Source organism: Temnothorax longispinosus, chromosome 6 (genome assembly GCF_030848805.1).
Source record: "Temnothorax longispinosus isolate EJ_2023e chromosome 6, Tlon_JGU_v1, whole genome shotgun sequence".
Lineage (NCBI taxonomy): Eukaryota > Metazoa > Arthropoda > Insecta > Hymenoptera > Formicidae > Temnothorax > Temnothorax longispinosus.
In genome coordinates this window covers 393,660-406,526 of record NC_092363.1, presented here as the reverse complement: position 1 = coordinate 406,526, position 12,867 = coordinate 393,660, and the positions used below count along the sequence as shown (strand labels likewise).

General features: G+C 48.0%; 1 protein-coding gene across 2 annotated transcripts in view; it reads right to left on the bottom strand.

Moving 5' to 3' along the window:
• Nucleotides 1-12,867, bottom strand: part of Mam (uncharacterized) — a 182,149-nt gene that overhangs the window by 49,076 nt on the left and 120,206 nt on the right. For both annotated transcript variants that reach the window (XM_071782319.1, XM_071782320.1), the window contains exon 2: nucleotides 3,204-4,964. In XM_071782319.1, coding sequence (XP_071638420.1) covers nucleotides 3,204-4,964 — 1,761 coding nt within the window. The remainder of the gene's footprint in view (nucleotides 1-3,203; nucleotides 4,965-12,867) is intronic.

Below are 12,867 nucleotides of genomic sequence, written 5' to 3'. Positions count from 1 at the left end.
CAAATCGTATCGATCGCGTCGTATTTACCAAATGAGTTTTACGAATTACATCGCAGCACGTTTGATTTGCACGGCATTTCGATACGTCGATTTTCCCCGCCCACTCACCGATGATACTCGCGTCGCTTTTCCACCGTAGTCGGTTAAATTTGTACATCGCATATCGAACGTGACGCATAAATAAAGAATGCTTTCATCAGTCGTTAAACGAGCGATATTGCGAATTTTATGCAGTGGGTTAAAGCGGTTAAATGGCAGTACGAATTCTTAATTAAATCCTATCGCGTTAATTTCCGTCTTTCCAACGCAATTCTACCTCTCCTCCTTTGGAATGTATAGAGGAGGCGAAATTTGTCGACGCAATTGCAACTTCGACGTGTACCTGACATCGACTCGAGCGACAATTCCGACGCTTCGCGATAAACGGGCAACACGGTCCGTCTCTCGATGGACTTCCGTCCTGATAACAACACCGATTCGGAGGGTCTGGCGACAAGAGGTTACGAAAAGAACGTGGGAAAGTCGTGTCAGGGTATGTAAATCGATCGCGCGACACCGTGGGTCCTGAAGAAAAACTCGGTTTCCGGACTACGCCGCGTAAATGACACGTCGACACGTGTAAAAAAAGAGTTCCCTTTCTCTCTCTCTCTCTCTCTCTCTCTCTCTCTCTCTCTCTCTCTCTCTCGAGTAGTGCGGAAAGATTGACGCTGAGAGCATGAAAAAAAATCACCGATTTGATCTCGCTTACATCGCATTCCCGATTATACGGCTCGATATTCAATGGTTGATTTTGTCGGACACGGAGATTTCAACATCAATATCCGTTTATCTTTTCTCTTTTTTATGAGCCTCGATAAAATATCTCGATGTCGAGACGAAACCCATCGATCCGTATTGACAGCCACGCGCGCGGGGCTCCATGATTCGAAGCCCTCCGAGAATGATTAATTATAACCGCGCGGGATCGCGCGCGCTGATCCCATTATCGTATCGTACAACGAATCTCTGCCAATCGCGGGAATTCCGTATCATACCAGCGTCAAAGTAATATCAATGATGTCGATTATCCCCGCCCATGATATTTACATGAGCGAGATTGTGCCGTTGCCGATTCGGGCGGAAACGAAAAATCACTACCCATCAGCCGCGCGAGAATAAAAATTCGCGACGGAATTGAGCGCGGAAAAGCAGAAGATGCTTATAGACAAGAGTTGAGGGCCGGGAGATAGAAGGTGGATCTGTGTGTGTGGCTAAAGAGGTGAAGGAGGAGGGGGCGTCATTCGCCTCCTCGACGCATTGAGATGCAAATACCCGCCGCCTAACGTAATTTACGAGGAAGGAGCGTGCTCGAGCGAGCGAGTAGAAGCGCTTCCGAGCCCAAATCCATTCGAGCAGATAAGATCTGTCCGAGCAGCCGCCACAATGGACCGGGGATTTTATAGCGACAAGTATTCGCACGCGGTGCCGGAGATCCACCGTTTTCTCTCGGTCAGCAAGTTCCTCCCGGGATTGACGTAAGTAAAAGGGTCGCGGCTGATCCTGCGAATTTCTGTGACCCGATGGAGATTCGTGGTTTGCTCTGAATCTTTTGCGGATTCTGCGAGATTAACATCATTAGGTTATCGTCGAGTCGACAGTAAAAATAAAGCTTCAAATTAATTAAATTAATGTATTGTTAGCTGCTATTAATTATAGTTGATAAATAACGCGAGAGAGAAAGAGAAATAAAGAGAGATAGAAAGAGGAAGAGAAAGAGAGAAAGAGAGAGAGAGAGAGAACTCGATTATCATGTCAGCTTCCCTAACGATTGGCTCCCATTGTTTATAGGGAGATACGTTCGCGTGGACATCTCCGTTGATAGTTTTATTCAGAGAGCTCCCTTCATCGACAACGTAGCGAATTGAATCGGGGCCCTTATGTAATTCAGCGCGGCGAGACGAGCGTATCGACGAGCGCGGCAATCCTTTTCATTCGTCCAGGTGAAATCTTTTGTACGCGAACGTACAGACGTATGGGGCTACCTCATCGCCGACGCGACGCTGCCGCCGCCGCGCACCGACGCCGGCGTCACGTGCATATTGTCACGGTCGCAGCCCCGCGACTATCACTACGGAGCGTATTGACGCGGATTGTAGGCGCAGGTTAAATCGAGCAGACGGCGGCGGTGGCGTCGCGACGCCGGCTGTGCGCGGCCGCGTAACCCCTCGCTGTCCACCTCCCCAACTCCTAACGCCGCTCGGAAGCGTCGGCGCGGAGAGATAGAGAGAGATAGGGAGAGAGAGAGGGAGAGAAAGAGAGGGAGAGAGGGAGGGAGGGAGGGAGAGGATGCGGGAGCGGGGATGGTGGACTCTGGCGAGAGGGAAAATTTACAAAGAGGACCGCCACCGCCACCGTCGCCGCCACTGGGAGAAACGAGACTACTTGTTGCGCGTCGCGTCGCGGCGCCCCCGTGACGCCGTGGTGCTCCCTTCTACCCCCCGTATCACCGCGCCGCGTTTCATCGACGACCAACAACGTCCGCTACCGCCGCCACTGCCGCCGTCGCCACCCCTTCGACGCCGCCGCCGCCGTCGCCAACGATGCCCCGCGATGCCGACGACAAAAATAGACGCGTCGTCGCGGCGCAACAGATATCACTCGGGCTCGAGTAGCCCTCGGTTGCTCCGCGCGCTGCTCGTTTCAATCGCCGCGATAGCGATTGGCAGCGGCCGGCACCTGGCTGAGAAAAGTCGCTGTGTCGAAACTTGGAAGCGCTCGATACGAAATCCATTCTCGTTGAGAAGAATAAATATTCCGTTGAGAGTCTAGTATTAGCTCGGGGGAACTTTATCCGCTTGAACTGGATAAACTGGAGAGATGTACGGTGTACTTTATTTATATCCTTGCAAATCGAAGAAGCAATATAGCTCGAACAAAATACGGTGTATATTTCGCGCGCAGTCGTTTATGTATTATGGCTGCATTCCGATATTCACTGTCAGTACTGAAAATCTATATTTTTCTATATTTTACATCCACGTATACTACAGACTTACTTTTCAGTACTGACAGTAAATATCGGAATGCAGCCTATTTTATAATAACGCAGTTACAAAATGCTATCTTTCGCTGAAAAAAATAACTTGCAGAATACATATTTCCGACATGAGAGATTTCGTTTTCGAGAGAATCGATCTCGTGGAGAAAAAAGTCACTTCACTTACCTGAATCTGGTTGCCAATGTGCAGCTGCTGAGCCTGATTGATCTGCAAAGTCGAAGTACCGGATCCCGAAGGAGGTCTCGGCGGCGTGGAAGTCGTGTTGAAGGGTCCTTGCGAACCGGTCGGGTTAGGTCCACCACCCTGCGATCCTCTCGGTGGCAGTGGGTAACCCGGGCTACCGTGATTCGGCATCGAACCCGGGCTGCCATACGGCGAGTATTGTTGCTTGTAACCGCCGCTGGGCCCCAGCATGCCGGGCTTGCCGCCCGTCGGGGTCGGCTGGGGCCTCTTCATATCTGTGAGGCCCGCGGCGAATTGGGTCTGCGAGCTGACAAACATATCGTTGGTCTGCTGACTCTGGAAGGTCGGAGTGCCATTGTTCTTGTGATACGAGCCGGTCCCCGTGGCCGTCGCCTGGTTCTGTCCACCGGTCGGGCCGGTGCTGCCGGGACTACCGAGGTAATCGGAAGCGCCACCGAATTGAGAAAACTCGGCGTAAGGGGACCTCGTCGCTGGGCCCCGCGCCGCGGCGGCCGCTGCGGCCGCCGCAGGGTTGAATCCACCCAGGCCCAGTTGCTGACTCTTGTGCTGATGCTGCTCGGCCATCTGCTTGAGCGTCTGCGCCGCCGGGCTCATCTCAGATTTGAAATCCAGCCCGGAGTAAGGAAGTCGAGCGGGCGAATACTGCGAGGAGCCGAGAGTGCCCGGGCTCGAGTTAGCCGGCATCGCGTTACCGTTGTTATTGCCGACATTGTTGCTGTTGACGCTGTTGTTCGCGCCGTTGGCGTGCTGCTGCTGTTGCTGCTGCTGATGGATCGCATCTTTATCGTCTTCGATCTTGATCTGCCCGTTATTCGTCGGCAACCCGTTATTGTTGTTGCCACCGTTATTATTGTTATTGGCGGCGGCAGCGGCAGCTGCGGCCGCGGCCGCTGCCGCGGCATTGTTCGCCAGCGTGTCAACGCTCTTGTCCTCAAAGTCGAAGTCCTTCATAAACTCCGGATGGAAGTCCGATATCTCGGAGATGAGGTCCTTGAACGCGTCCGACGTAATGATCTCGTCGCCGGTATCCTCGCCCATGAACTCGGAGAAACCGGGGAATCCGGTACCGTTCGCCGCGGCGTCCTTTTCCAGTGCCGCGGCGCACTGTTCCAGATCCACGAACTCGTTATCGGGTTCTTGTTTGCATTCGACTAGGTTACCGATGTCGACGCAACCGATTCCGCCGGTACCACCGGCGCTACCGGCGCCACCACCACCTGCGCCGGGCCCGCCAGGACCTCCCGGACCGCTTCCATTTCCGGGCTGCGGTCTAGACGCGGCAGATGCTGACGTGTCTGGACCGGGTTTCGGCGATGAGGACGAATTTAAAAGATCGCTCTTCACCGACGCGTTTGTCAGCGCTTTCACCGTTACGTTCGTAGAGATCGCCTGGGCCTGCGAGTTATTCGCCGCCGAGGTCGTGAACTCCAGCTGCTGCACGATCTGCACCTGGAACTTGGTGAGACCTTCGTTCCCGTCACCACCGCCACCGCCACCACCGCCACCGGGCGCCGGGCCCGTCGAGTTCGCGCCGTTCCCCGGCTGATGCTGGCCATGACCGTGATGAGGCCCGCCGCCACCACCCCCGCCCGGACCCTGCTGATGCTGATGCTGCCCCTGCGTGCATTGCAGCTTGACCGGCGGCTCGCCGAAGCCGCCATCGCCACTAGCACCACCTGCTGACTCCAACTCCTCGGTCGTCCTCTTGAGAAATTTCGGCTGCTGAAATGAGAAGAGAGGGAGGATCGTGAATAGTCGGTGAACCTTTCAAAAACCGGAAAGTCAACAAAAAAAAAACAACGCAATACAAATCTGCCAGCAAAACAAATTTTCAAGAATATTCGCTGTGTGCGATTACCTGCATTGAAAAAAAATCTGGTTGAATTAATTGGACATCTGGTCGAAAATAAAGGAACCAGATTCTTTCAATTAATGCAACCAGAAATTCCAATTAATGCAACCGGAATTCTAGTTATGCAACCAGAATTCCTATTAATTCAACCAGATTCTGGTAGATTTAACCAGTATTTTCTGATGGAAAATGAACGAACCAGATTTTTTTTCAGTCGAGAAAAGTACTTTCTATTAATTATATAATTTTATTATTTTCTTTATCATATAACTTCAGCCGGTAGTATTGATCGTCTTTCGATCAAGCTCGGATCGAGATAGTCTTTTAAAAGAGTACCGCTTTTTCCGCTGCTCTGTTGCTCGACGACCGAACCGACCGACGCGAGGTATTTAACTCGTCGCTTGGTGTCGCCGAGCTCGATTCCACCGGCTTTTTCTGCGATTAACCCGGAAAGTTTCTCACCGTACTTGTCAATACTCGCGACGCTTTTTCAGCCGCTGTCTTTATACGGATCGCCGACTGCCGCCCGCGGAGGGTCGTTTTGTTTCGCGGAGCGTCGGACCCCGATGCAGCGGCTCGTAAATCTCGACGAGCGAATCGTCTACCGACTCGAAAAGATCGATGGCACGTGACTCTATGCGCGCGACGCGATGAATCCAAATGTCAAATAATCCTCGCACGTCGCGAATGCACATTATTATACATCGTTCATTTATATTACCATATTACGTCTCAATAATACTTGAAACTCATCAGATTTTATTAGTGTCGAACAAAGACCGATAATTTTCATAATTGATTACTACAGAGAACATTATTAAAATAATCACGTAATCATCGTCGCAAGATTGATTATTAATCATTAATTAATAAATAGTAATCGCATAACAGGAAAGATTATATATTGTCTTTATTGGTGTTATTTCAATATGTTAATGTACATTAATTCATTGAATCAATCACAATCGAAAGTGTAATAATTTTCTAACGAAATGTTTCTGAAAATTATATTATCGATAACAAGGCTTTTTAGCTTGATTATTTCTATTATTAATTATTAACTACTTAATAATCATAATTATTAATATCATGATATTTTATCCAAAAATTTGACTCATATAATATAATAATTTATAATTAAAAGACAGACAAATATTTTCCACAAAATTATTAATCAAATTTAACAGACATATTAACCTAATAATTCCTCGATAAATCTCGAATATGCATAGCGACAATACCGCAATTGATTCCTAATTATTTCGAATAATCGACATACGACAGAAAATTAGAGGCAATTATCGCCGGATTTTGAAGACGAATCCGCTTAGGAGCCACGAGCTACTTCTCGCCGGCGGGGATTTCTGCGAGATCTCCAAGTCGACGACCCTGTTTTCGACCGGGCAAACAAATTCACGGCAGCGGGCGGGAGGGGAGGAGCGGAAGGAGGGGGAGGAAGAAGGAGAGATTGGAAAAAGTTTTTCCAGGGTGCGGTCGCGAGAAACGCTTCCACTGAAGTATTCACATACACGTATACGCACGAGAGCGCACGGTTGCGCGCGGTCGGTGTGTATCTATACATTTGTCATGATTTGAACTGGGATAACCCTCCTGGTTTCATCCCAAAATCGATAATACGTATTACCCTCTAATAGAGAATCGGGCGCTCTACGTGAAGTTTCCCCTTCGTTCCCCTTCCCCCGCTCGCCATCCCCGTTCCACCTGGGTCGAGAGCTCGAATAATCTTGCGCGTCTTCCGCAGATGTAATACGGTATTTCGTTAGTCTTTCTCTACCTACGGCAGCATCTTCCCACCCATCGCAGGAAAGTCGTAAAGGTAAAGGACGTTTCTTCGGTAACCGGGCCGTCCTCCCCTTTTACGTTTCGCGAAATGAAATCCATTATAGTATAGGTATAAAGTAGGTATAAAGAGAAGTGAATTCTCCGTGCGTTTCGCAATCATCATTGATGATCTCGACGAAGTAAGCCTCATCGCACAATATCAAGAAGAATCTCTGGCAGGTACGCCGCAAGAGCGTACATCGATCGCAGATTTACGATGATTTTTGCGTTTGAAGACCCATCGTTAAATTTCGTTAAAGATCAAAGTGTTCTTACGGATTAATGACTATTAAACCAAATTATTTAATTCCTTTTGCGTACTTTCTTCTGGCAATAAGATAGGTTTCTTTTTACTTCTTTCCATACCTCATGAACATCGTCTAAATGCCATCCCATAAATTAATCCTTTTTATGAACCTGATTGTATAACGTTACATCGGGGCACACACAGAAAGAGCATCCAGCGTAGATTGCACGCGTGCAAACCACAACGGATGCGAAACGATGGAAAAAGACTTCTCGCGCGGTGCTTTCGCGAAGCAATTTTACAGGACGAAAGGTGTGTGTCGGGGGTTGACAGATAACGGCGTAGCCCGCGCCCTCGTTTGCGTCAATATTGCACTCGCTCTTTCCTCCATCACCTTTCATGCACCGCTCCATCGCGGCTCCGGGGCAAAAAACAAATAAATGAAAACAAAAAATATTTTTCTTACTACCTCGGTCGAAAGTACGTACTTTCGGCCCCGGTTCCACGGCAGAAAGTCTCATTTTTATGCCTTGGTTAAACTACATGCGCGCCATCTAGAATAGCGGGAGTAAAAACTTAGTTGCGTGCACTGGCACTCAATATATGACAAGATCCCTACCACAATATTACCACAAACCCAATTCACATCGCCCCAACCTCTACTTTTACTTTCACTCGTATAACCTAAAAATTTGTTTACAGTTAGTCAATGATAATGTTTATTAGTAAATTCTATTCAGAAAGTGATTGTGATTAGTGTAATAAAAATAAAAATAAGAAAATGCATGAACCATCATCTGGCGAGTCAACAGATGAGGAAGAAGTCACCAAAAACTTTGATGCGGAAGCACAATTGATAGTGCAAACTGACACCTTACCTAAAAAGTCTGCTGATAAATATACGCTAGTCTATGATACTTACAAAAAATGGAAACAAGAAAATAAAAATTCTTTATCTGAGTCCGAGGAGAATAATTTAATAGTGTACTTTAAAAACATAAACACAATTCCTTTAATTAAAGTGTATTTATACCTTTATTTATAGATGCATTTGATTTGATGCCTGCCCCCGACCAGCAGCACTCGCTTCGCTCGTGCCGCAAATGTCGGGGCAGGCATCAATATCTTCAACACACACATGTCATTCTTCCGTACTTTCGACCAGGCAGCAAGAAAAATAGTATACACTACACGGGCAGAAAGTTTGAGAGCCCTGAACTGCGCGCCATCGTGCTCGAGGCGAAGCCGAGAGCACGATGGCGCGCAGTGCAGGAATCTCAAACTTTCTGCCCTTGTAGTGTAATATACTATTAAACTCTGCGCTCATTGAAGTAATTACTTTCTCCGAGTCGCGCTGTCTGCAGTCGCGCGAAAATACGAAATCTTTTCTTCCTTCTAATTCGACGCCGGTCAAAGGTACGTTTTTATCAGCGAATTAAAATACCGTTCGTGTTAAAATGCACACTAATGATGAACGATAAACAATACGCTTCCGCTCGTGGAAGCATAAAATAGCAAAATCGCGAGAATTTTATGCAGAAATCACGTCATTTGGAGTTGCAACGCAAGGGAAGTGAATCATCGATCGCAAAGGAAATTTGTTCACCGATAAATCGCCGCGTTTCGATCAAGATATAAACAATGGAACGAAGTAGGTACATATTTTGATCGGAGAAAAAGAAAATCTCAATGCGTCTCCGCGCGTATATATTTTTAAATTTATTTTAATATACCTGTAACCCCGATAAGTGTCATATAACGTAATATTGTTATTACGCTTCATTATTCGGTATATGTGTATCTGTATGTTGATCAGTCGCCAAGCGCCTTATAATGCGCGTCCGTATAGACTGTCTTATCTCGTGGTTCAATACATTGTATCTTATCTGAGCTCGCGCAAGATAAATCAAGTGTCACTCGCAATTTCGTAAAGCAATCTATCGCCGAATAATAATAACGTATCGATCGTGACGTTTGTTTTTGACTTGTTTATACGTGTTTCTCCTTCTCGTTCGTTACCCACCGACGAGCTTGCGCGCGATCAATTTATCGTCGAGACGTTCAGCGATTAGAAATTAATACGCAATCACTGGAATCAGCAGAGTAGATCGAGGGAGAAAACTAACTGCCTCAGGGTGGAAGCACTCGCGCGTGCGACGTCACGGGTGTTCGCGCCGCGATGCGTGTGCTTTGCGGCGAACTGATTTCATCCACCCCATCCTTTATCACCTCCTAGCAAAATCGGCTAACGACCAGACTACATCGCCCGAATGCGAGTTGCCCAAGCTCAACCGGGGGCCCGAGTTATGCCACTTCATCCGGAAGCAATAATCCGCAGCGCGCACAAATTTGCGCGAAAAGCGCGAGCGTTGCTTGGATACAGAGAATCGTGCTCTTGTGCCGTTAGAACTAAAATACCGTATCGCCACCGAGCGGTTTACTTCGCCACGTCGTAATCCACCGCACCGCTCATTAAACCCGCCGAGTGCAACGGGTGCGATCGGTACAGTGGAGTCCGTTTTCTGGGCGATGTAATCGATCGCGTTTCAAATTCGAGAGACAAACGTCTTCGTCGAAGAAACTTCGTCATGATATGCCATACCATCACGTCTAAGGTTTATGTGCATCATGTTTGCGTAACATCGTGGGAATGAGGCTATACGAATGAAAATCTGCGGAAAGGGCAACTTGGGATACCTCATTAACTCTCGCTCGTACACCGTTCTCCGTTGATTTCTAATGAAAGCTCGTTCGTGAATACTCTCCTACATGCTCGTACTTATTCTCTGAAATGCTTTCTTCCGAGAGATCAATGATCGCATTACTACAAGTCGCAACAGTTAGAATCAACTTAGGGCATGCGAAGGCCGTCTTAATTCATGAAACCGACGACCACAATGTCCAAAACGGAAGACGGCTAGGCCCCTCTTTGATGTCCATTACTTGTTCTGTACGTAATAAGCAGTATGTTGCGCCACTGATTAAGTTGCGAATGAGTCAGACGTCTGGAATTGGCATCTTGGATTCGTGTCACGTTATTGTCGTTGTATATCCCGCGATGTCTTTCCGGATGTTTTTATCTCTCTTTTTATTAATCGCGCAAACAAGTCCAATTCGAGAGACCTAATTTAGAGTACAGGACAAATATGTCGTATTTAACTTTGTTCTGTTTTTAAACAGACCGTTTCATAATTATACAATTATCACATAATGAGGAAATCTCTCTCTCTCTCTCTCTCTCTCTCTCTCTCTCTCTCTCTCTCTTCTCTCATTTCTATATTAATCGATGAAAATAACAACGTTATAAACTTTAATATACATAAAGTAATAACACGTGGCAATTAATCTCAATCTTATTTATTCAGAATTTTATTTCTTTTTACCGCGAGATTTTCGATTCTATACGATGCGCGTAGCTCTGAAGGATTTGAAAGAACCTGTTACTTCCTATTTCAATTTCCTGTTTTTATGACATGAAAGTATCGTCGGAGGTGACAAATCGGACATCTCGAGTGGTGAATCTTGGCAAGACGACACGCGGCGGTGGTGCTTCGAGATAAGAAGCGTGTCACTAACCTTGACGTGTGTGCGAGCGCGCTCGTGGATGTGTGTGTGTGGCGAGCGTGGGCGGATACACCGGTCTATTGAGCGTTACATTTCGTTAACAACGCTCCCGCCAGTCGCGACGCGACTGTTAACACGACCTAAATATCAGCCGGCGAGAACGCCGACGTTTCGTGACATATGGATGCCTCGCGATCCGCTTTTCGCCTACAACTCCTCCTACAAGACGCACCTTTTCGTTTCGCGTGCACACGTGTTTATCGCTTCCGCGCTTTCACTCCTGATAAGCCTCCCGCGGACCCTTACGTTATCCCACCGTCGCAGATAACGGAAGAGGGTCCGCCAAACTTCGCGGTATATCGCGACTGCGGTTTTCGGTTTATTTACGCACAAAGATAATATACGTGCGTCGCGACTAGAAAAAGCCGCGCGTTATTTGCATCACTAATTAATTCTGAAACTTGGTGAAACTGCGTCAAATAAAAAAAGGAGCTTGTATTATAATAAAGGAAGGCAATACGCGCGCGACTCATGAAAAAAAATACGACGTATAAAAAAGAATTCACAATCTCTATTCTAACGCTTCTCGACGTCCGAATTCGCTGGGAAGGTTCCGAATTATACGGCTTACAGCTCGACCGAGCGGAATCGGCGCTCGAGAATCGTAATCTGCCAACTGATAGGCACTTACTGCTTCTTGTGCAACGATGCGTTTACGTAATCGCCGTTTCCAGGATAAGCTATCACGCGGAATTTATTTAGATCACATTCCCCTCGGTCTCCTCCGCTTTGCACGAAATCACGATCGCGTATCGCTTCCACCTCGTTGTTCGCGCGGATATTTTAGACGCGGGAATTTATCGCGTTCTTTTTTTTCTGCCACCTTTTTTTCCTGCCGGTCTGATGTCACGCCTTTCGTCTCGCGACCGCGCAATCGATACAAACGCTCACTTCCGGCGTAAAAAATGAACCGCTGTGGTTTCTCGTTGCTCGCGTCTCGCGTCCACGGCGCGAACAACGCGGTCGTAATTCTGCGATTGGACTTCGCGCATTTTCAACAGGAGGGAGAAACAAAACGAGAGAGAAGAACGCGGGACATGCACACGCCGGCACCGTAACGGATGTTTATGACAAATTTCGGGCGTCCGGCTGGTTTTCGCGCACCGCCCGCCCGTCGTTAATCAGCCGCGCTTCTCTCCCTTCCGTCGCGAAATGATTTAATTTCGACCGAAAACCCGCGCGTTCCGCGCGGGAAAATGGCAAAAGGGACTCCGCGGTATAATGGCGCGGCGGTATATTTTAGCGCCCCAATACGAGGTGATTTTTTTTCGCCGAACGCGCGACCGACGCGAATATGAGGGACAGGACAGAGAGAAACAGCCCCGGTAGGAGAAAGGGCACGCACGATTGCAGATGCAATTACGATATTCATCCGTGCAAATGTAAATGCGCCGGGCGGCGGGTGCCGGTGCTACCGGTCGCGATGCGCGGATTCGACGCATCGGCTTTCAAACGAAAAATGGATTCCCCGCCGCGCCCGCTCTGGCCGCGCGCGCTTTTGAATAATCGTTATTGCTCACTGCAACCCGTTGCGCGCGCGTTTGCCGGTGCGAGCGGTTCAAACTGTCACGCCTGTTTTAAAGAATAACGCCGCTTTCGAACCGCGTCGCGTCGGCGTCGGCCCTCGCGCCGCTATTCGCACATTCCAATAATCAGGCGCAATTTAACGTGAATTGTGGAGTCGCGCGGTAAAACCGCTTAAAAAATAATATCCGCGTTGACGGATGGAAATGAATTGTGCGGGAGATAATCGCGCCTGGTTGAATCAAGCCACGAGGAATATCAACATTTCGGACGGGAATTTATTTTGAAAATCCTATGAAATACACCGCGGAAATGCTCAACGGATCGTGAGCATTTCCGTGAAATGTTCATTTTCCTTCTCTTTGCTCGAGTAAAAGTGTCCGATGATGCATTTTCTTGGCGTTATTAATTTACGCTGGTAACGCTGCGAGCAAAATTATCAGAATATGGCGCGACCTACTCTACAAAGTGTCTATAGGCGAGGCGCTGAGCGCGCGGAATGGAGCAATAACGTGCGCACCGCGTTACAAATATGT